This window comes from Polypterus senegalus, chromosome 6, assembly GCF_016835505.1.
Source record: "Polypterus senegalus isolate Bchr_013 chromosome 6, ASM1683550v1, whole genome shotgun sequence".
Lineage (NCBI taxonomy): Eukaryota > Metazoa > Chordata > Cladistia > Polypteriformes > Polypteridae > Polypterus > Polypterus senegalus.
Window position 1 is genome coordinate 138302034 of NC_053159.1, and position 25620 is coordinate 138327653.

The window sequence follows — 25620 nt, forward strand, 5'->3', positions numbered from 1 at the left end:
AACTATCTACTAATAACAAGGACAAGTCAAGTGGGACAAAAGACACAGACACTCAAACCCTTTTTAAGCAACATCTCCTGGAAGAACGGTCAGCTCAACAAGTAAACATCAACAAAAGAAAGGCTGAAAGACAAAGAAAAATACGATAGATCGATTGAAGACAAAGAAAATGAGCGTCATAAAAACGCTACAAGCGAAAGACTCAGAAGAACAAATAGATCTATAGAAGAACAGGAAAATGAGTGTAAAAAAAAAATATCAACTGAGCAAGATATGCAGAACTATCCTATTGAGTTTCTTAATCAGCTAATTCCAACAGGAATGCTGAGGCATAAACTGAACCTTAAAAGGGGAGCAATAATTATGCTCCTTAGGAATATAAGCACTAAAAGAGTGTTTAGAAACCTCATTATTGCTCAAGTAATAACAGGTTTAGCTGAAGGGGACATCATCTTTATTCCCCGTATTGATTTGGCTCCATCCTCTACTGATTTACCCTTTACCTTAGGAAGGCGACAATTTCCAGTTGCATTAGCCTTTGCCATAACAATTAATAAAGCTCAGGGGCAAACCTTAGAAAAAGTTGCCATTTACTTGCCACAACCAGTATTCAGCCACAGTCAGTTATATGTGGAATTATCAAGAGTTAGAAGATTTTCAGATGTTGTTGTCAAGGTTGTAGATGGTCCTGAACAAGGCAAACATTTGCCAAACTCAAGAGTATTTACAAAGAATGTTGTCTATAATGAAATTTTATAAAAAAATTTCATGAGGTAAAAAAATAAAAACGTTTTCCTAAATATCTTCTTCAGATATTGTGTATTACATATTATTTAAGTTTTGCACTAAGGCAATATTAATTATACTTACTGTATTATCATATATGTTTCTATTTTATTTTTATTATTATTTTACTTTAGGCTTCTTGCAAAAATATTTTAGAAAAAAAACAAATTATGACAAGAGGCAGAATGAGGTCGAGGACCCTTGCTATTTAATATGGACTGTTCCTACTAATGTTTATGCAATACTGTTCTAGCGCCCGTTATTGTAACGGGCTTAAAGTCTAGTTTTCAAATAAGTTAGCTCCAGAATTATTAGCAACATTCATAGAAGCTGAAGACAACAAAATTCTATCCCAGACTTTTCGCCAAGCATTAATTGCCATCTTTCCTAAGAAAAATAGGGACTTGCTACAATGTACATCAAAGAGACCAATTTCACTCCTGAATAGTGACGCTAAGATACTCTCCAAAATTCTAGCTAGAAGGATTGAGAAAGTGCTTCTTTCTTTAATATCATAAGACCAAACTGGATTTGTTAAAGACAGAGACTTAGCCTCTAATCTTTGGTGTTTGTTTAATATATTCATCCATTAAATCTAACACCCCAGAGACCTTACTATCCTTGGATGCAGAAAAAACATTTCACATGGGTTGAATGGGACTACCAATTCACCACATTGCACAAAGCTGGGTTTGGCCCAAACATATGTGCATGGATCAAATGACTGTATACTAGTCCAGAATCCTTAGTTCGTATTAACAACTTTATTTCGGATTACTTCAAACTAAAACATGGTACTCCACAAGGATGTCCCCTATTACTATTGCTCTACAGTGCATCCGGAAAGTATTCACAACGCATCACTTTTTTCACATTTTGTTATGTTACAGCCTTATTCCAAAATGGATTCAGTTCATTTTTTTCCTCAGAATTCTACACACAACACCCCATAATGACAATGTGAAAAAAGTTTACTTGAGGTTTTTGCAAATTTATTAAAAATAAAAAAAACTGAGAAATCACATGTACATAAATATTCACAGCCTTTGCTCAATACTTTGTCAGTGCACCTTGGCAGCAATTACAGCCTCAAGTCTTTTTGTATATGATGCCACAAGCTTGGCACACCTATCATTGGCCAGTTTCGACCATTCCTCTTTGCAGCACCTCTCAAGCTCCATCAGGTTGGATGGGAAGCGTCGGTGCACAACCTTTTTAAGATCTCTCCAGAGATGTTCAATCGGATTCAAGTCTGGGCTCTGCCATGTGCCTTTTACTAAGGAGTGGTTTCCGTCTGGCCACTCTACCATACAGGCCTGATTGGTGGATTACTGCAGAGATGATTGTCCTTCTGGAAGGTTCTCCTCTCTCCACAGAGGACCTCTGGAGCTCTGACAGAGTAACCATCAGGTTCTTGGTCACCTCCCTGACTAAGGCCCTTCTCCCCCGATCACTCAGTTTAGATGGCCGGCCAGCTCTAGGAAGTGTCCTGGAGGTTTCGAACTTCTTCCACTTACGGATGATGGAGGCCTCTGTGCTCATTGGGACCTTCAAAGCAGCAGAGATTTTTCTGTAACCTTCCCCAGATTTGTGCCTCGAGACAATCCTGTCTCGGAGGTCTACTGACAATTCCTTTGACTTCATGCTTGGTTTGAGCTCTGACATGAACTGTCAACTGTGGGACCTTATATAGACAGGTGTGTGCCTTTCCAAATCATGTCCAATCAACTGAATTTACCACAGGTGGACTCCAATTAAGCTGCAGAAACATCTCAAGGATGATCAGGGGAAACAGGATACACCTGAGCTCAATTTTGAGCTTCATGGCAATGACTGTGAATACTTCCGTACATGTGATTTCTTAGTTTTTTTATTTTTAATAAATTTGCAAAAACCTCAAGTAAACTTTTTTCACGTTGTCATTATGGGGTGTTGTGTGTAGAATTCTGAGGGAAAAAATGAATTTACTTTCCGGATGCACTGCACTGTATGTAGTTGCCACTAAGCCATCGGCTGTTTTCTTTCTAAATGCATCAGAGATAAGCTAGCTTTTCAGAGAACGACTTGAAAAGAAAATATCATCAGATGATATGGTACTGTATACAAGGTCTGTCTATTAAATAACGAGACTGACTCACTTTTATTTATATAACAATTCTAATGCTTGTCCCCTTCAATATACTCCCCATTCAAAATTATGCACCAATGCAGTCTTGGTTTCCACTGGTCAAAGCCATGGAGCAGATCTGTTTCTGTCAACTGTTTCAAGTCATCTGACATTTTCTTCTTTACTTCTTTAATGCTTTAATACTTCTTTTAATCAAAACATGTCCCTTTAAGCAGCGATTTCAATTTAGGAAAAACACATGCACATGAGACATGCAGTCTTCCCCGTACGCCTTAATAAGCATTTGAAAGGATACTGTTGGTGTTTTGTTCAGTTTTACTAAAAATTTCAAATTGACATGTTACTCAACTTAGCATGATAAACTTACCATGATTTTGGCATACAAGGGGAACAACTGCATTAAACGGTGACTGACAATCGACTAAACGGCAGAGTGTTGTCGTTTGTCGTACATGTTTGGACAGGTTTAAACCTGCATGGCAAGTGCTCATAATATGTTCTCACTGTTTTGTTTAAGAGATAGAAACACAATCTTGTTATTTAATAGACAGACCTGACTGACCCATAAAATTCCATGCCAGCAGTCCTAAAAGCACTAAGAAATTTTCAAAAGATATCTGGTCTCAAAATTAATTTGAATAAAAGTGTGTTTTTTCAATGAACTTTCTAGCACACAATATTAGACTGGACACCATCCCATTTATCTTAGCAGATCAGTTTAAATATATAGGGGTGGATATCACAAGTAAAATATAAAGCTTTATTTAAAAAAAATGTTGTTGACTGCATGGAAAAAAATTAAACAAGATGTGAATATGTCCACCGTCCATCTCACATTAGCAGGTAGAATCAACACTGTTAAAATGATCATCCTTCCTAAGCTAATTTATCTATTTCAAAGGATCTATATCTATCTTAAGTCTTTTTTTTTAAGAAATTAAATTCAATCATAAACTAATTTATTTGGAATTCTCAACATCCACGCATCCAAAGGGTGACTCTACATTGACCTAAATCAGAAGGTGCATGGCACTACCTAACTTTCAGTTTTATTACTGGGCGGGAAATATTCAGGCCATAAAGACCTGGATATCATCAGATATTGATGAATACACACAAACCTGGTCTGCAATGCAATTAAAATCTTGCAGTACTTCTTTATATTCCTTGCTTTGAACCCCAATAAATACAAATTATTGCCAATATACAAACAACTCAATTGCGCTTCTTTCATTCAGAATATGGAACCAATGTAGGAAGTACTTCAAGATAGAGAAGCTTTTATCTGTGGCACCCCTGCACGATAACCACCTTTTTGCACCCTCTCAAACATACTCAGTTTTTAATATCTAGAAAATATTCGGGATAAATCACTTAGAGATCTGTGCATAGACAATGTCTTTGCATCCTATAAACAATTACACTCCAAATTAAAATTTCTAGCAACACATTTCTTTCACAACCTCCAAATTAGAAACTTGGCTAAAAAGAACTACCCAATTTTCCTCACCTCCCACCTACCTCTATTCCAAAAAAAATATTGATCAGTCTTGAGGACTTACACAGCATTTCTGTAATATATAAAAGCATTTTAAAGTCTCTCTATTTCAAAGATCCCAGAGTGTAGTGGGAAAAGGATCTCTCACTCAGCATTTCAGAAAAGGAGTGGAAGGTAGCAATGCACAGAATTCACTTTAACTCCATTTGCACTAAGCATAAAATTATCTATCGAGCTTCACTTTCACTTTTCATTCTCAGTCTCAGTCGTGTTCAGGATCCTTCCCTACCCCCAATCTGAGAATGCTGTTTTCACATAAAGGTGCGCTGTAGCTCTGCAGCGTACTTGTGACTGTATTCTCGTACCAATGCTTACGAACTGAAGTGCCTGCGTGCACTTTTCGTGGCATTACACGTCTATTTTTTTGAGCATTCCCGTGTCGCTCAAAGACAGGAACATATGTTGGTGTACAAAAATAAAAAACAAGTGAAAAAAAAAAAACAAACTAACCTTTACAAGTATCATAAATTACATTGGCTGTTACACACTGAAACCAAATGCATGTTTTTATTCTAAAATATTAAGAATAAGAGCAGTTTACTTCTCAAAACTGAACCATGTAGGATCAAACTCATGACCTTTTGGATACTAGTCAGCGGCTGATACCATTACGCTATCGTGGCAGCTGTAGCAAGTATGTGTCAATATGGCATGCTAAGGTGGCTTTTTTCTGCAGTTATATTTTTGAATAAAAGCATACTTGTTCTGTTATATTTGTACCTTTTGTGAAAGTGTTTGATATTTGGACTTCAGGCTTCATACATTATATAGTTTATGCTTACATTTTGTCATTTACTACTACAATATGAAAAACATTTCTGGTTTAAAAATGTGTTTACACGGATTACTGTAGAAACGGAACACACGTGAAATGCGTGTATTCCAAATAATGATCTATTATTTACACTCTAAAACTCCACTTCACTCCCAGATAATCAATCAAGGCATGAGCTGGGAGAAGTTTGTGCACGTTCTAAGTCGGTGGGAGGATGGAATAGCCGGCTGCTTGCAGCCTGATTTTTATCAGCACATTTAGATGACAAAAGACGCTGGTGGAGAGCTGTGAATGATTTTAAGAAGCGATTTAAGGTGGGACGGAATTACGAGTTTTTTCGCTCTGGTAATTCTAGTGTTAAGTCAGTGGGTAACTGATGTTATATATTATTTGAAATTGAGAAAAATCAAATTCTCATCTAGAGACTCTGTACAAAACATTTTTAAAACCCGGCATGATCTAATCAGTAACATTTTAGAATAAGCATTTAAATTGATGAAACAGATTCTTTTCTCTGTTTTATTCTATTTTATTATTATTATTTATTTACTTACTTATTTTTCCTACTATTAAAGTTTTACTCTGTTGGCCTAGCTCTCTTTCTCATGGATGAGGGTTGATTTGATTCAAGTCTAGTTTTGTAAAATTTGACTTGCTTATATGGAATGTTATTTGATTTTAATAAATTCAATAAAATGTTTAAAAAATTGAGTATACTGCTAAATTTGTAGTTTTTTCCTACTTCTGATTAGACTAAATCGTTTGCTTTTACTATTCTGATAAGGTATATTTTCACGTTTGTTTGCTGTAGTTTTATGTAATTTTGTGCTAGTATTGTAACGAACAGTTAGTGCAGACTATAGCTGAAGATCTGAAGTTGGCGAGTTGTTTATTAACATATGTTTGTGATTTTGAGTTTGTAAAATTAGTGTAGGTCAGGTGGCTTTTTGCATATTGGCTTATTTTACAATATAAACTTTGAAGTAAACTTAGTAAAGTAAAATTTGATTTTTGGAGGATTTGTTTTCCAACTTGAATTACTGAGCAATGAATTCAGTGAGCGTTTTCGTGATTTCAGTTCACACGAACAGGACTTTGCGCTATTCTCTTACAATGTTGAGAATGCGCCTGAGAATATCCAAATGGAATTAATTGAACTGCGGTCAGATTCTATTCTGAAGGCAAAATACAACGAAGTTGGTGTGCCAGGCTTGTATGCTTACCTGCCACCCTCATATGTGCAGATCCGTAAGTTGGCATTGAGAGTACTGTCTATGTTCGGAAGCACTTACCTTTGTGAGAAATTGTTTTTGTTAATGAAAGCTACCAAAACCCCACATCGCTCAAGACTTACTGTCAAGCACCTTTCATCCCTTATAAAAGTTGCAGCTGCACAAGATTTCAAGCACCTGATATCGACGAATTGGTTTCTAACAAGAGATGCCAAGTGTCGAGACAAAAGAAATAGATCTCACACTGTAAGACTCCTATATAAGCAATGAATACAATATAATAATATAAGGACCTAGCTAAGAGGCAAAGACTCTAATTGTACGCTGTTATACGGAGAGTGTATGGAAATAAATTGCTTTTCTTTAAACTTAAAGTGTTACATTTTTTAAAGTTTTAAGTATTGGAAAGAAAGCTACAGTAACTTTGTATAATAGTATTTGTTACAGTGCGGCCCGCTGACACACGCATGGCAGTCGAAGCGGCCCACCAATGGTAGTGAGTTTGACATGCCTGCAGTAGGCCACCTTTTTGATGAGGCAAAATTGGACATATGCAGCATGAATGTGTACCAAAAATATTCTGCAAAGCTACGTGATGTATGTATGGTTAGCACAGACAATGGTAAGCATATTTCCAGAACATTTATGAATTACAACTTTTGAAGACAGCAGTACCTAATAAAGCAACCAATGAGTATGTATATATTATGTGGTACCGATACAAACAGATAAAACAAATATTGTGAGGCAGCAAGAGTATGTTAGTATAAATTACAAGGACATGATGTGTAACTTAGTAAAAATGTTGCAGCACTTCATTATAGTTCATAATGATTTGCTGTTCACAGCTTGAAGTGAATGTTTAACCAAATAACAGACAGCTTTAGATGTCTGTCGAAGTACATGTTATATAATACATGTGCCTTGTCCTTTACGCTTTGAAAGAGAAACAATTTTACAGCCTAAATAGAGCATATTTTTTTAGTATATTTTTGTATCCAGATTCTTTTGTTTTTTAAATTTTGTACCTTTTCATAATTTAAATTAAAAAATGACAACCCCAAGCTTTGAATGTAATAAATGATTTATGACCGCTTTGAGTAGTGACAAAAGCGCTATATAAATGCAAAAAATTATTATTATTAAATAAGATGTATCACTTGCAAGTTACATTGCACAGTTCATCATATTTTACATTGTTTGCTATTGACTATAATATTTGATATTAAGTTCCAAAGGTTTCTGTATCTTTTGTTATTATCTTTGATCTTTTATTTAAGTTTTACTTTGTCATCTTTGTTGCATTGATACACCACATGCAGCTTTTTCTTCCAAAACTTAATTTACAGTTAATGACATATTCTCGGTTTATGTTTAATTTTAAGAAAATATCTTAGAATAACTGAAAACCCAATTATGGAGCTAAATGAGTGAAAATGATATTATATTCTTAAATTAAAATGATTGCAAAAAAGCTTTGTATACTCTTACATTACTTTAATTAAGAGGCCTTTGAAATTTTTCAAGGTTAGGTTATTAGAAAATGATTGCTATGTAAAATTTCTGTTCAGACTTGCTGACGTTTTTATTTAGGTATTTTGTAATTAATTTGTTATTGTTGGGAGGGTTTATACTTGTCCTTGATTTATGATAATTGCACTTTGTCTGAATAAGTAGTGAATCTAACTTTCCACATCTGTATATATTAAAGTATTGTTCAAGATATTGTAATTTTTAACATGGGTTTTCTAATGGTAAATATATATGATTTTAATAATATTTAGCATTTTTTACTTTTATGTGTGATATGTAATATAGTTTAGTGAAGAAAAAATACACAGGAATGCATTTTTTTTCCTTCAACACTACTGGGCTTTGTGAAATGTTTCATTTTATATCACCTAATTTGAAATATTCTCTGTCATGTCATGTATTTCCTTGTTACGCTCAATTATGTAGAAGTATAATTTATTGTGACATATAACTAGAAAATTAATATTTGTTGATAATATCCACTTGAAACATTGATTGCTTTAATTTAATGTATGATTAAATATTTATTTAACATTTAATGTCTTTTTTTTTTTAAGCTGTGGCACCACCTCATGGTAGTGGTATGGTGATGATGCAACTAACTTTACCACCTAATCCTCAGCCAAGGGTACATTCTCCACCTCAATGGAAACCTAGCAAATACTATAGTCTTGACCATCAAAGAGGGCAGAAATCTTCTGATATCTGTAACATGGATAGTACAACACAGGTATACAAAGTTTAATTTAAGTGGGTGAAGCTGTGGACTGCTGCTTGCCTAGCAGTTAGAAAAACTGTAAACTATGGTAATTTGTAAACTAGTAAACTATATCCCCTAATATGTGCAATAAGAAGTAATCACTAGATTTTGCCATAAGAAAACTGTAAGAATTGTAAATTAAAGCCATTTATTATAGACATTTCAACTTTAAAATATATATCTTCATTTTTAGGTCTTTATCATTCTTTATCTTTATCATTCCTGCCAGGACATATTCTTTGAATCAGTAACAACAGCAACATTTTTATAGCACATTTTATATACAAATTGTAATTCAAATTGCTTTACAAGAAGAACAAAAATTAAAATACAAAGAAAAAAAGTAAATACCAAATAAATTTACACCTTGCAAATAAACAAATAAGTAATAAAAATAAACAGGTCCTTAAGCATGGATTACATTACTATTACCCCAATTTTTAAGCCTTTAATTGTTATAGAGTTAAATGACAGGGTCTTTTTTTAAAAAAAATAAATAAATAAAACCTCCAGCTGACAAGATACTGGAGAAAATAAACCTCCAGGAGTTCTAATATCAAATTATAGTACACTGGGTATATTACAAAACATGTTATAAAGTAATTTATTATTGTTATGGTGCACTGTGTGTGCAACAGGGAATTTTTGCTCCATGTATAAACCGGGTTCAATGCTCAGAAGTTACACTCAACAACAACAACATTTATTTATATAGCACATTTTCATACAAAAAAAAATTTAGCTCAAAGTGCTTTACAAAATGGAGAATAGAAAAATAGAAGACACAGTAAAAAAAATAAAAATAAGTCAACATTAATTAACATGGAATAAGTAAGGTCTGATGGCCAGGGTGGACAGAAAAAACAAAAAAAAAAACTCCAGACGGCTGGAGAAAAAAAGAGAAAAAAAATAAAATCTGTAGGGATTCCAGACCATGAGACCGCCCAGTCCCCTCTGGGCAATCTACCTAACATAAGTGAAACAGTCCTCTTTGTATTTAGGGTTCTCATGGAAGGACTTGATGATGATGGTCACGTAGACTTCTGGCTTTCAGTCCATCAATGTTGGAGCATCACGATGCTTTGAATAGGTGGTGGTGGCGCAGGCCGTAAAAATAAACAGAAGATAGAGTTGGGGTCAGTACGGATTTTAGAGCCACTATGAATAGTTATTAGGATGAATTGAACATACAGAGTATCAGGATTAAGTTAAAGTGAAGTTAGGAGAAAGCCATGTTAAAGTAATGTGTTTTCAGCAGTTTTTTAAAGTGCTCCACTGTATCAGCCTGGCGAATTCCTATTCCACTCTGATTATGGTACTATGTCAATGCCTAAATACAGTAACTACAACACTAACACAGAACAATCATGTCGCAATGTCCCAACCTTAACTTTTATAAAAGAATCTTGCAGCACACAAATCTAAAATAAGGCTCTCTCAAGAGACCTCAATTTAGTTCAAAGTCATTACATTAATACAGCGAAGTTATGGATGCTACGCTAGATCAGTGCAAGTTCACACAACCACAGCAACAGCCAGATTTAAGTAATCATGCAATCTAAAATTTTCAAATTTACACAAAAAAATTAGAATTACTGTAAAAATGTTAATATATGGTAATATAAAAAACTGTATAAAAGTGCATTTTAAATATAATAACCTTTACATTTCCAGATAGAAGTTAAAATGTTGAATGACACTGGACCCGCAATGAATGTTCACTGAGATGAATGCAGTAGTTAGTTGAGGTGTTGTCAGTACCCTGACTGTCTTCTCCAGATATAGCTGGTTTGTGTAGAAGTTTGGGGTATAAAAGGTTATGGAAAGCAGCAATTCAAAAGTCATAGGTTGGAGTAGATCGTCAGTTGCAAGTGTGTGTTGTAACACTTTTTGTAACTTTAAGATACTAATGTTTTGGTACAAGAAACCAATCAGTTTTTAACAAGAATATTCATGCACCCCCAAAACTGTTATAAAATCTTGGTCACAAAGGACTATATTTGGAATTTTTCTTTGCAGAACTCAAAAAAAATTCTTATAGCATACTATTGAAAACCAAAGGAAAATGTTATAATAAAAAAAGAAAAAGCAGGCCTTATAGCATAATAATAATAAGCATAAATGGTACATGAAAGAATTTTGCTTATTTCATAAGCAAGTTATTTGAGTACAAAGCCTTTTGAATGCTGACCTAAGTCACTCATTGAATATTAGTTGAACTTCACTATTGCATACACACTGTCCTAAGAAGATGAGATGCAGCGGGTCTCATCAACAATTAGAGTATTCTCATTACCTCCCACATCAAAGTCAGCTTTCAGACCATTTTGATCAGATGGCATTGGCACTGCAGAAAACCAAAGAGAGAAAACAGAGAACGTTACTAAAAAATGTAGAAATTTTTAGTGTATGATATAGCAGCATGTATAATCTATTACAGCCTGCTCATAAAAAGGAATTATGAAAATCCAAATTTAAAATGCATGTTCTTAGAAGTGTTTTTTTTTTCTTCTTAAATATTCCATAGTATTAGTCTGGAGTGTCTCTGTCTGTAAAGTAAATCAGATTTTCGGTTTACTGTATACAAGGAAAAGGGTGTCTCACCAGTTCTTTAATGCTTGGCTAAATCTGCTTTCTTAACAGGCCTGGTGTGATCCCAGCAGTACATCATGTGCAATATCTTGGATCTCTGACATTCCATTACCACTACATGCAAAGAATTATTTTACCTGTTGAATAAGATTAAAACCCATTTAAGGCACTAATAGAGAGACCAGCTTATTGAATAATGAGAATGCTGTGAGTTCAAATCTAAAAGAATAAGAAAAGTGTGTTTACATCAGCATTAATGTGCAAGTCATTAACTACTTTTACCAAAGCAGTGTCTGGTTTGATCTAAAACCTGACTGAAATGTATGCAAAATAAACATTTTGTTCAAGTAATCATTTAACTGCAGAAAAGGTACTTTTTCTGCAACATTACCTGAAAAATAGATTAGAGATTTCAAATGTTTAAAATTGTTGAAAGCAGAACAGTCAATGAAAAGCAGTGCTTATCTTGGCAGAAAAGTGTGCAAGGCAGAATATAGTTATATACAAGGCCCTAGTACATAGCAGATCATAGTTGCGTACACATCCAACATTACTCATACTAAGCCAAATTGGAGTCAACCAGCACATACTGTATGCCTTTAGGATAAGGGAAGATGTTGAAAATAAAAACGCTCTGATCATTTATGTTTGTATTGACAACTTTAAATAATTTGTGCAACATAGATGCTGCTAAAATATTAGGAAAAGAATGTTATTCAGTCTCTTTTTATTAATTCTATAAAGTTTTTATGAAGGAATTGAGATGACTGATGTGAAACTAATTGATAATGCTAAGCAATACAAATAAAATTTATATAATTTGCAAAATATCTTTTCTGTAAATTTTTTTATTAATTTTATTTATTATGTTTATATTGTACAAGAGCATGAATCACTGTGTTGTGTGTAATCATAGTGTTTTAATATCTAGTTTTACATTTTTTTAATTTACAAGAAATGTAATCTTTTCATTCCAATAAAGGATATATTATCTAACAAGACGATTTGTTTTAGTATGTTTATTTTGAAATCAGATACCAATTTGTTTTTTGGTTGTTTGTTTTATGGAGTATAGAGCAGTCCTCAGCTTGGAAGTCCAGCCAGTTCACCTGTTCAGTCCCCCGCTCCTTCTCAGCTTGTAAATATGAAAAGTATCCATCCTGGTGTCTCCCCCATTTCCGTTATGCCACAGTTTCCAAGACCTTTTGTTTCTGGACAAGGCAAGTTCTTGGTTGAGAGCGCTATAAACTATGCTTAAATTCAAGTATAACATAATAGGTACAGGCTTATAAACAATTAATTTAATTTAAGTTAATGTAATCTTGTTGATGTAATTATCTAACAGAAAATGTATTATTTTTTAATTAATTTGTAATGAAGGCCTAGTTTGGTAAGAAAAAAGTCCTTGTGTCATGGAAGTGTTTTTTCCCATTTCTAATGAATTTTTATAAAATGAATAGTCCCATTTATGCTCACTGTATGGCCATGTGTTGTTTAGGCTCATTACATACAAAATTTAAGATTCTGTTATCTGGATCTATTGTTATTGTATGCCACTAAGGTAATGATTAAACAGAAATTTAGCCTTACCAAATTTTACCTAATTTAAACAATTTCAAAAGTAGCATTTAAGTCCTTTGTAAACTAATAATGTTAATATCTTTTTTTGGCATTAGTACCTGTGTAATTGTATGAAATAGATCTAAAAACACTACTTTAATAAAAATTCTGAGCAATAAACTTTATGGACCAGTTTTATAGTTTAACATTTCTAAAATGTTTACATAAAATTTTTTCTATGTTTTATTCCTCCTCTCAGGTGATGCCAGATATCCACTTCTAAACCAGCCCTTACAATATAATCACACAATCCGTCAACCAGTGCTTCACGGACCACATATTGTTCCAAACCATCAGGTAATGATATTTTCTATCCATGTGAAAAAATTAATCATAGTTAAGGTGTTTTCTTTGTCGTAATGCGCATCCCTAGTGAAGTCTTTTTCCTGGAGGCATAAAAAGCTAATTTAGATGATTGCCATTTTGTGTCATTTGTTTTAGACACCCTGAAATGTAATATTTATATTTTAAAATCCCTTTAATATTTTTCACTAACATTCTGATGTACTATCCTGTACTTACTATCTTTGATACATGTTTTTTTTTTTGTTTTTTTTTTCCATGTAATGCATATAGTATATGAAAAGTTAAGAAATATTAGCCTTAATACATTTTTCAGTACTAAGATCAGTGTTTGTTGGAAAGCTTATTTGTGAGTTCTAATATATTTTCTATTTAAAGTAATTTAATTTATAATTTATATAATTTCATAACATTTTTAAAATGCCTTTATAAAATTTAAAGGAATGATGTGTTAACATTCCAGGATAAAACACATAATTGATACTATTTGCAACCTTTTTTAGCTTCAATTAAATGTTTTAAGGAGCATGCCAGGGTTTGAAAACCATTTAAAAACAATGTTAAAAGTTGGCAGTTTAACACTTTAAGTGATGAAAAATAATGGGTTAAGTTCTTACAGATACTTTGTACAATACGTTATTAAATATAGATAAATTAATGAAGTTTAAGTTGTGAGACACGCATTGTGTCTGTCTCTTTTATTCTTTGTGACATGGTTCTATGACAGAATTTTTTTACTTTAATTTCACGTTCTCAAAGGGATATTTCATGTTCATAGATGAATAAGCTTTACATTTATTATATTCAGAAGAATTCATATTTATAAACTCTGATCACATCTCCCTTTTTAAGGTATGAATAATTATTTTAAGAATACTTTGTTTTTATCTTTAAAGAGTCAATCAGGAATACGACATGGAAGCAGAGGAAAGAAACCAACCCGTAAAGCACTATCTACCGATCTTGGTGTTGGTGAAGCAGGTAAAAATTTCTAGAGTAAAGCTTTGCCATTTATCCTTTGCATGCATGATTGGTTTCTTGTAAGCTATACAAGAAATTTTGCTTTTTTTTTTAACTTCAGATATTACAGTATACCAATAAAAAGTGAGTTATTACCTGGTACATGCTGTATAAGTAATAAAAGTCACTCAATTGTAGCATAACAAAGACATTTCAGCACTTATCAGTCATGAGCCAGAACATAAGCAGTTTTCTTTATTTTTTTCGCTTATAATTATATTATAATTGGCATGGTAATACTTTAGATTATAAAGTATTCATACAGCTCTTAATTTCAGAATTATAGTTAAGTTACCAATATATTATTGGTGTAAATCAGTAATATCTAAAGACGACATTAAATATGGTTGATGTCTTCTAATATCCAATGTGAAACATTTAGTTGATTTGGTTTTGTTGTTTTTTTTTTTGCTTTTTAACAAAATTAGCAGCAGAAAGCAGAATTATGACTAGTGTTTTATAACTTCAATCTATGTTGTGGTTTTAGTTTTATTTTAAAGTGTAGGTGGTTCATTTCCTTGTATTTCTAATTTTATAATGGCACCATTATTGCTGATGCAGGTTGTTGCACATAAGTGGAATTACCATGAAAATGTACAAGGACATAAAAATATGTATGATTGTTAAGAAACGCAATTGATTTCTTATAACTACTTATTATCTAGGATGGTATGATTCCAGAACTTTAGTATTTGATACCAATAACAGTTAAATTTCATGATACTTGTTATCTTTCAATACCATGGCAGAAACAGTAATCCCATTCAACTGCTTTTTATTAAAGCTACGTCAACTATTAAATAGCGATTACTTTTCACCCTTTATATCCAGTGATGTTATTTTTTTACATCACCTACAGAGTAAGAAGAAGAAACCAGAAAGTCATTTTTATGGCCATCTTATCAGGAACCAGTGTAACATGGCGAATTCCATTCCTCCGTCTCTTGCACCTGCTGGCTCATTACAAATATTTTCTCTCTCACTGAAGAACGCACATGCATTACCAATAGTAATAATAAATAATATCCATCCATCTATCCATTATCCAACCCGCTATATCCTAACTACAGGGTCACAGGGGTCTGCTGGAGCCGATCCCAGCCAACACAGGGTGCAAGGCAGGAAACAAACCCCAGGCAGGGTGCCAGTCCACCACAGTAATAAATAATATAATAATGATAAAATAATATAAGCATTTGTAAGTGTGGCTATTTTAGTTATTATTGCCTAGTTGGTTACACAACAAAGACAGCAATTAACATCTGGCATCAAACATTCAGTGTCAATAGCAACTTTTGCCAATGACTTTCCAAGGTGAATCTGTGCCCCCAGACCTGAAAGGAGGAAGATGAGTGGAAGAGTAAAGTGTACAGATGGTCTCCTTTTTAAATGGCTGAATGTCACAACAATGTTTTTGCTTTGTGCTCTTTTCTCCATTCTTAAAACAACAGGGATACTCTGTTTTTCAATATAGTCTCAAGACAAGGATCAATACTGAATAACATTTTTGGCTTTAAAAATGTATGTATTCTGCAAGTTTCAGGATCTTCTTTGTAATAGGATGCTGGTACCCTTCACCTCAATTCTAAAAAGGCAACAATAGGTTAGCTACTTTTGAAAACTTATAAAATATGCTTCACTTTAGAACATAATTTCATATGGCAAATTGGTATATGTCATTATTGTGAAGAGGTAATGTTTACTTAAAAAGTATCACTCTAAAAGTCTCCTTAAATGCTGATGATATCCTGCTTTTTCTATGTAATACCCTGCTGATTGTCCCAACACCCACAATCTGTTTAATCCTTATCAAAGTCTGTCTGGCTACAAGATTAATTAATTAATTCTTCACTGAATTTGTCTTCTTATTATTCTTTATTTTCTACATTCATTCCCTGGACAGGCTCTTTCAAATACCTAGGTTTGACCATCTATGCCATGGCCCAGTAGCTTTCTAGTTCTGACTTTCACCACATGCTAAAGGCTGTGAGAGACTTCATTTCCACTTGGTCCTCCTTACCCATCTCATTCTAGACTAAGAAATTGTTCCTTAGAAATAATATGTTAGATCTAAGTACTGGTCTACGATTAGGTAGTATTTCTTCATTCCCCTGGAATCATAGGAGACTATCCATCTAGCATCCTACTCTGATCATTGACAGGTCAGATGGGGTTGTCTCCTTCCTTGACTTTGAACTACTGTATACTATTATTCATTTACTCTTAAGCTAAACTGGAATGGGATAAATCCTCCACAGCAACCCCTTTCTTGTTTTTATCAAAAACAAAATACACCTTAACGTAATGCCCAGCCTGTTTTCCCTTCTAATATTAAAGCCTCCCTCTCCTATTGTTGGCCCCATTAACTCTTACATGCCTCAGACAAAGATATGAACTGAAAAACTGATAATCTTGCTTCCAGGATGGCATCTCTGCACTTCTTTGCTTCATAGCTCTGCCCGGAATATTAAAGGTAATCAAATTTCTTTATTCACATGGCCTCAGTCAGGCATCTCCACACTTAGAGATATTTTTGAGTCAGGGCTTTCACTCCAGTCCAGGTACCTGATCCCTTACAGAGGGTATTTTTTTATCTTCAGCTGAAATCTGTGCATCTGTGAGTGGAGTTCCTCTCTCATTAGGTAGTCTGCTTCATCTCTTTCTCTTAAGACCAATCTTGGGTTTGGCTTCTACTTCCTTCTTTGTAAAGCTTCCCTTATATTATTTCCTTTCATATCTAACTGGCTGATAGGCCTTTCTCCAGCACCTGCACAATTCTGGTATGCCATCTTTGAAAATATCAGAAATTGTTCCAAAAATTCTGATGTTGATCAAAAACAATTTAAATGTAGCCACCTATTATACCCAATCCCCCTTAGACACAAACTAATGGGTTTAGAACCAGTCCCCCCCTTTATCATTTCTGCTCTCTTTATAACTCCCTGGCACCTTCCTGCTGATCTCCCCATTGTTATTTATTTCTTTTTTTATTTATATGTTTGAAATCTTTAATTGTTGTGATGTGGTCCATGGCTTCAAAAATATTTTAAGCAATCGCTCCCTGTGAAGTGAATGTGTCTGGGTGTGCCTCATTATTGCCTCAGAGGGAGCGGCAATAATGAGAGAAAGAAGAGACAAAGAGATGGAGGTTAAAGAAAGAGAAAAACAGGCAGGAAGGGGAGAGAGGAGGCAGGAAACCAGGAGGACATCCCCTTTGTGGAGTGTGAGGCCAATGCTCAGGGGCTGAATTGGGCCACTCCAGCTGAGCGGCTCAGGGAATTGGAATGACCTGGTGCTCACTATCATGCAAGTCTAGGGAGAGGCAGCATGTGCTGAAGGAGTGAGGCTCAGCTCAGATTGGGAGCCTTGCTTGGACCCAGGCCTGGGAAAGAAGGTTGGCTGTGCCTGTTTCCTGGGCGTCTCCACAGCTGAAAATCTCCATGCAAGTCAAGCGAAAGAGACATTGGTTTTAAAGTGAACAATATTGCGCCGCCTTCTGTAATATTTTATAAAATATATAAATTCTAATACATTACTTATTAGGCTGACACCTTTCTCCAAGGTGTCATGTAACATTTAAGATACAACTGGTACCATATCTTTTCTTTCTGTAGTTGAAGCTCAAGCAGGTGAAGCAACATGCTTGTGGTCACAAAGTGTCATTAGCAGGATTTGAACCCACAAGCTCAGGGATTGAAGTCCAAAACCTTAACCACTAGAACACACTGTCTGACAAAAACTACACCATGCTGCCACAATAGTAACAACAGCTTTAAAATACTGGTATACCCATCTAGAAGTTACCCATCTGCCATTTAAGTAAGCTGGTATTGGCAGTTATAAATATTAAAATAAAATGCAGGGCTTGAATTTAAATATGCGATAGACATGGGGATTCCCCAGTTTATCAACAAATGGGGGAAATTTGATAATCTTGGGGAGATTTCAACATAGGGTTTATAATGGATTATATCAACATGCACTACCTATTTTATCTTGCCATGTGCACATGTGTATTATTCTTTTGACATTTTCTCTCCAGGAGCTGAAAAATACTTTTACTTAACATACACATTCAGAAATTATTATATCTGTACTGTAGAATTACTGAATACCAAGATAATTCATTATATTATAAACATATTCTTTAAAACTGCTTTTCGAAGCATGTGCTTTTAAAGCCCTATTTGTCAGAGAAACACACTGTTAGGTTTTTAAGATTTGCTATTGTAAGATTTATATTTGCATCATTAGCTGGTTAAAAGCAAACTAAAGAGCAATAGATGAGTCAAAATGATTAAATTTTCAAATATCAAAAAATCCTGGAACTTTAATTTTCCAAATCTGTCCCTCCTTTTTATTTATTTATGTATTTAAACATTGTCCAAACTTTAATTTTGTCCATGAAATCAATCTTCTTAGCTTTACATGAATCCATTATTTTACAACTCCTATAAAACACCCTTCGCTGAGGTATTCTCAAAGTATCTTTTACGACTGATCAGATTTTTATTATTGCTAAACCTGTGTACAAAACCAGAATTTGAATATTAAATGCACCTGCAGTTTAACTGGTAAGACTGCATTATACTCACCAGTGCACCTTTCAAATATACGATATGTGCTTTCACTACTTTTCTCACATTTTGGGGATTATTATGGGGAATGGAAATTCGTTTGACATCAAAAACTAAACAAATGACACAAATTTGCTGGTTACAAACAGTATTTTGCAGAGAAGTTTAAAGTTTTGCCTGTCATGCTAACTGGCACAATTGTAGTGGTTTGTACATTTTATTTTGGTGTTGACAAATGAAGCAGCTCATTTCACTGTCATTGCCAAATATCCACTTTGCCTGTGTGAGATATGGCCAGCCGTTCATCCCTGCCAATACCCCCATGCCGCTAGATGGAGCCCTTCCGGCAGCATGGAGGTGCCCCGAATTCCAGCAGGGTATCATGGACATTGGAGTTTTTCTTCACAGCCCTGCTGGATACCATGGGAACCGCAAGGGGATGCTGCAGGGAGGCTCAGAGACTTTTATTTGCCCTATAACCCAGAAGTATGTCCTGGTCACAGGGACAGAGGAAATGACGTACTTCCAGGATGAAAAAAAAGGAAGTGCTAGGAATTCACATGGACTGAGGGTTCAGAAGCACTTCCGGGTCATGGACTATAAAGGACTATGGGAACTCCCAGACAGATGAGCTGAGTCGGGAGGAAGGGTGGCAACGGGTCTGGGAGTAGAAGGATTGATTATTGATTATTAGTTATTGTATTGTATTGGTTAGTATATGAGTATTGTGGAGTGGAGGGTGCTTTGTGCACATTATTATTATAAAAAAAATAATAATTGGACTTTTATCTGGTGTCTGGCGTCTGGTCTGAGGGTTCAAGGGGATGACAGCGCCCCCTATCTGTCACACCTGAAACTTGCTTTGACTTTTACTGTCTGCAGCTGTCCGCATTACCAGTGTGCACTTTTCTATATGCATAACCATGCTTGATTTTTTTTTTTCCTGTAAATCCTTTAATCACCATATATAACTTCTTGTATTAGGAATTTGTCATTTTTCGACTACCCCAACTTACTCTATTTTTGTGGGTCAAAGCACAGGTTCAGCTATTTATACGGTGTCTCTAGAGCAATTGCGACTTAAGGGACTTACTTAAAGGTCAAAAGGATTCCTTCTGTCACCGCTGGGATTCAAATTGGCAACCTTCACGTTACCAGTTCAAATCCTTTAGCCACAGAGCCACTACTCTCCTTGATCAATGCAACGTATAGAACAAGTTAAAAAATGGATGGATGCTTAACAGTACACCCATGGATGTATTCCATGTAATCAGCGAATGAATGCAAAGCACCCGTTCCTTTCTAGGGTCTGTATATGACACTGGATTAATAAAGTATCTATCTATCTATCTATCTATCTATCTATCTATCTATCTATCTATCTATCTATCTATTAAAAAGCAATTCATCATGCCATCATTTTGTCTCCTCTTACAATATTGTGACAGTACAAGGTGACAAAACTCACCTGATCTATCAATTCATAGTGCACACAAAGCATGCATGACTCTGACTCTGGAATGGGTTAAAAGTGGTAGCAATAAAAGCTTGTGTTTGTTTCATTTTAAATAAATAGTACAATTTCTGCAGTCCCGTGCTGAAATTCTCCTGACAAAGTATTTAATTTATTAATTTGCTTTGTGGAGTAATTCATCTACATGCAGACACAGGAGTCCAGTACCAACTGTAGTTCCCTACTAGCGATACAGGGAAAAAAAAGAAAAAGCTTCACTGTTACATTTTTTGAAAAATTGATATCAACTAGTACTGATTAGTATCAGTTTCTTTGACATTCCAATATTTTTATATTTTATATATATATAATTGTGAAAAAATATCTCTGGCTTTAAAAATACCAACACTGTATTGCAAAATATACTGATTTTTTTTGGTTTGTTTGTGTGTACAAGTGAAACATGGAATTGTAACAAAACAATTATTCTCACACAATATATTGTGCAAATTAATGATGTCATCCCAGCTGATTTTTTTAACCAAAATCAATTTTTTGAGTTTAGCTCCTTGTATGATGACCAAAGAAAGACCATTTCAAAGTCTGGAAGATATTGTTTTCCCAAATTATGATGTTTTTTCTCTCTCTCTCTCTCTCTTCTTTTTAGCAGTTGGGAGAGTATTAGAAGTTACTGACTTGCCAGAAGGAATAAGTCGTACAGAAGCAGAAAAGCTGTTTAGTGAACTCTGTAAAGTCGGAGCAATGATGAAGTGGATACCAGATCATCAGCCTCAACGACATCTTTGTGGAAGTGGAGACAATAATGCAAACATTGACCATTCAAAATTATCCAATGACATGGCTTCCACATACACAATACTAGCTCTGTTCCCATCAAAACTTGCTGCTCAGAATGCAATGATGAAACAGAATAATTCATTAAACAAATTTAAGCTCAGAACCAGCAAGAGACACTATGAATTTCATAATTTGGAAAGGGCTAGCTCTCAGTAGCAGCCACTGCAGAATTGGACTTTGTAGCCTTGGTTTCTGCCAGTTACATTTGTTCCCTCCAGTGCAACACACCGTTTGGCTTATTATGGGTTTTCGTTTGAGTTGTAAAGATTTTGGGAATGTGTTCCTAATGTTGTATTTCTACCAAGCAATCTAGCAGTTTGTTCAAACAACAGCTTAAAACATCCCTTAATTTTTATTTTGTGACATACTGGAGCATATCTAAGGGCAGCATTCTTTTTGGTTTTCTTTTTATAATATTTGAAATCTTATATCAGATCCAAAGCTCCTTTGTACAGCAGCAGTTTTTTCCAATAGCATTACATTGTGTTTTTCACCCACAACAAACAATAAATAAACAAACAAAAAAATGGAAGTTAATTTGAACGAAATACTGTTCTTCCTGTCAAGTATAAAATACATGTTTGGCAAATGTTACTTGAATGTAGATAATTGTATTAAACAGTAACAACAAAATCATAGTCTTGTAAGTATTCACACTTATATCAGTAAAAGTAAGTGTAATTAAAAACAGAAAATGATACAACATATACAGTAATATAATATATACTAAGCAGTCTGTATCCCCCTTTCTACAGATTTCATATTCTATTGAAGGTCTTCAAAAACATATTTGCAGTTTAATTTATGTATCTAAGCAGAAAAAGTCACAAAAACACTCGGTCTACATTTAAATTAATGAATCATAATTTATTTTATCTTCCCCCTAATGTGTGGATTCAGAAGGGTTGTATACTGTTTGCTGAAGAAAGTCATTTTTAATTTCAGTTTGTGTTTATAATTTCAGTAAGTGTTTAGAAATACCCAGTCTTTTTTTTTTACACAGCATGGTCAGAAGTTTTGATCTTTGATCTATTTGTAAATGTTCATAATTTTTCAGGCCTGCGTTTTAGTAGTGTTTAATGTCTGAAAGATATTTTCAAAGTAGTGGTCTATGCCTGAAGTGATACAAGCAGCACAAAAATATGCCTGTATCAATTATACAATATTCCTTTCAAATTGAAAGGCTGAGTACCATAAGTTTTGGATTTAATATAAAAGGTTAAATAGGTTTTTAGCATTGCACATGTAGTTTAATTTAGAAAATCATCCTTGCAGTTGACCAGTGCCCTATTCTTAGTTGATTCCTGCCATGATAGGGTTTTGTTTCTTATGGCCCTGTGTTGGGAAAAGTGGGTTCAGAAATTGTACAAATAAATAGACATTTAATAAATCTTTATTGGACCTATAAGACAGTTATACTGTGATGCCAGAAAAAACATTGTAGCTAATATGTTGAAGCCAGTTAATCTGCTTTGTTGTCATTTTTTAGATAAGCAATATCCTACTCTCTAGGTTAAAAATAAGTTACACTTGTGTTTCTAGTTCATTAAATTCACCTAGCTTTTTACATAAAATTTTTGATTGTAAGAGTGAATTCATGGGACACCATGCCAAGCATTCCAAGTGGAAAGAAAATTATTGTAGCATTTGTCAATAGTTAGGAGGTTGTTATCTTAAAGCTAGACATATTAGATTTTTCTTTTCTTTTCAGGAATGCTGGTAAGAGTGGTAGAAATGATGTACTCTATGAGGGATTGATATTAATGATAACTGTTTATGGAGACATAGAAATATTTAATGTGCAAGCAGGTCTTTATCATGATTTAGCTCTTTGCTATTTCTCCTTGTGGTAATTTTGCTTAATAAGATTTTTTTTTTTTTTTTACATTTTATTAATTTTATTAATGTCAAATAACATGCTATACAAGCAAGTCAAGTTTAACAAAACTAGGTTAGAAAAAAAATCAATCCTCACCCATGAGAAAAAGAGCTAGGTCAGCAGAGTAAAACTTTGATAATAGTAAAAATATGTAGATAAATAAATGAATAAAAATAAATAGAATTTAAAAAAAGAGGGAAGGGAATCCGTTTCCTCAATGCTTTAAATCAGAGGTGTTCAACTGCAGTCCTGGTGGGCTGCAGTGGCTGGAGGTTTTCATTCTAACCCTTTTCCTAATCAGTGACCAGTTTTCACTGCAAATTAACTCCTTTTGCCCTTCATTTTAATAGCCCTCTTTTAAGGATTCAGTCATCTGAGTTGATTTGTTTCTTCATTAAATGGCAGCCAAACAGAAATGAGATGGGAAATGAACCAACAGATGACCAGCTAAATTGTAACGTCAAACTCCAGCCAGTTTCACTTCAACCAGTTTCTTAATGAGAAGCCAATTCTTGGCTGTTACTTAAATCCATTATTGAATAGCAGGACTTGTTGCTGCTCTCATTCTGCCACAGCAGACTATTGATTTTCTGTTTTTTCTAAGACCTCCGTCAAGATGTTTTGGTGACCTGAGTAGTTAAACATGACCAAGACCTTCACCTTTCTTTATTTTCAGGTTAACTGGTTGTGTGGTGGCTTGTTTTGTGTCTAATTATTGTTTGGCTGCTCATTAAGGAAAAAGAAACAACTAAGAGGCCTGAGTCATATCAATTAAAACAAAGGCAAAACAAGTTAATCAGCAGCAAAAACATCTCACTAATTAAGAAGATGGTTAGAATGAAAACCTACAGCCACTGCGGCCCACCAGGAGCGGCGTTGGTACCCCTGCTTTAAATACTTGTTCTAAATTTTTATTTATCAGATCTTGCCAGGTTTTGAAAAAGTTTTGTACAAATCGTCTAAGTGAGAATTTGATTTTTTTTCCAATTTTAGATAATATATAACATCAGTTACCCACTAACTAAAAAAAAAAGGTGAGTTAGAATTCCTCCATTTGAGCAAAACAAGCCTACATGCCCATAATAGGGTTATCAAAAGTTATGAATTCTGGGAACTCTTATGTGCTGATGATCTTGGGACCATGACAGAGTCAGAAAAAAAATTGCGGAGGAGAGCAAATTATTGGCAAGGGGCCTTAAAATTGAGAAACAGCGCTGTGACATGGACAGTGAGCACAAAAGTGTAACACATCAAAGTTGGGAGGGGAGAATTACCACAGAGTATTGAATAATTATTTTAATTTTCCCACTAATTCTGATCTACAGTAAAAGAGAGGGTGTGCATCATTCTGTTTCTTACTCCTCTCAGAGAAGTAACTTATTCCTGTATTGCTGAACAATAGGTCTAGACACCTGCCAAGTGTTGATTTCAAGTATAGCTTAGGTTGGAATATAGATGTATAAGGACTTACCACAAAGAAGAAGTAAAGCAGAAAAATGGGAAAAATATGACATTGCCAAAAGAAAAATTAAAGACCATATAAAACTTCAAAAGTAGAAATCGGACAAGGGCCTCAGGTTACAGAAGAATAATTTTTTGCCAATGTGGCTTTTATGATTGGCAGTAAACAGCATTTTCAGGTTGTTAAATATATATACTAAGCATTTGTCAAAGACAGGAACAACTATTTATGTGTAGTGAAACTGAAATGTGCAACCACCTTTATAATTTCTTACATAACCTATTCAACACATTAGGTTAGGCTAAGAATTATACATATTTCCAGGAAATACAGTTTCGAATAAGTCGTGAACCTGTCTATGTTATTAGGTTTTTCACTGAGTGAATATTAAATTGAGGAAACCTTTGTGTTTCTCCATCTTGTGAGAGTCCTTGGGTTAACGCAGTAAAACTGGTTAATGACTTCCTAAGCTTAATAAAAACTGCCAAAGACTGGGATGTCATATAAAAGCATTTACACAGCATAGAATGAAAGGTAAGGCTAATAACATTTACACATCTTAAAATAACATCCCATCTCCTCTTAGTCATAAATGCAGAGGTCCTATAAACTAATTTAAAACATTTTTATCAAGAGAGTCATGACACTTTATAAACACTGCTGTTATGAAATGTGTTGTCAGATTTGAAAAATGTGCATGGTGCTGTCTGTTGAAGATTCTTTGTCATTTAGTAACAAAAATCAATTCTTGTTTAAATGTTTTATGCCTTTACATTTAAATTAGGAACAGGTATTTTTAAATTAAAACAGTGACAGAGTGGTTAGTGCTACTGCCTCTGTGTGAGCATGGATTTGTGTCTGAGAGAGACCTGCGATGAATTGGTGCCTTCTACTGGACTGGTTACTTCCTTGTACAATGTTTTGCCAGGATACGCTAGGGCCTTTATCGACTTGGAATTGGATTAAGACAGTTTGACAAATTCATATTATGTTTATGGGGGCATCATATGCTAATATTGTATGTAGGCAGTTTGGAGTAGTGAACAAGACTTTGGAATTCCAACCCTGAGGCTGTGGGTTCAAA

At 34.3% G+C, this 25620-nt stretch overlaps 1 protein-coding gene across 12 annotated transcripts in view; it reads left to right on the plus strand.

Annotated features, from left to right (window-relative positions):
* LOC120531691 (R3H domain-containing protein 1) overlaps window positions 1-21732 on the plus strand; it is a 244756-nt gene extending 223024 nt beyond the window's left edge. For 10 of the 12 annotated variants that reach the window (XM_039757318.1, XM_039757324.1, XM_039757327.1 and 7 more), the window contains 5 exons: window positions 8570-8742; window positions 12440-12584; window positions 13184-13281; window positions 14184-14268; window positions 21005-21732. In XM_039757318.1, the coding sequence (XP_039613252.1) occupies window positions 8570-8742; window positions 12440-12584; window positions 13184-13281; window positions 14184-14268; window positions 21005-21351 (848 nt within the window). In that variant the 3' untranslated portion in view covers window positions 21352-21732. Of the gene's footprint in view, window positions 1-8569; window positions 8743-12434; window positions 12585-13183; window positions 13282-14183; window positions 14269-21004 lie in introns of those variants that run through there. The other 2 variants (XM_039757320.1, XR_005634140.1) reach the window with 2 other exon arrangements.
* Window positions 21733-25620: the final 3888 nt, after the last annotated feature.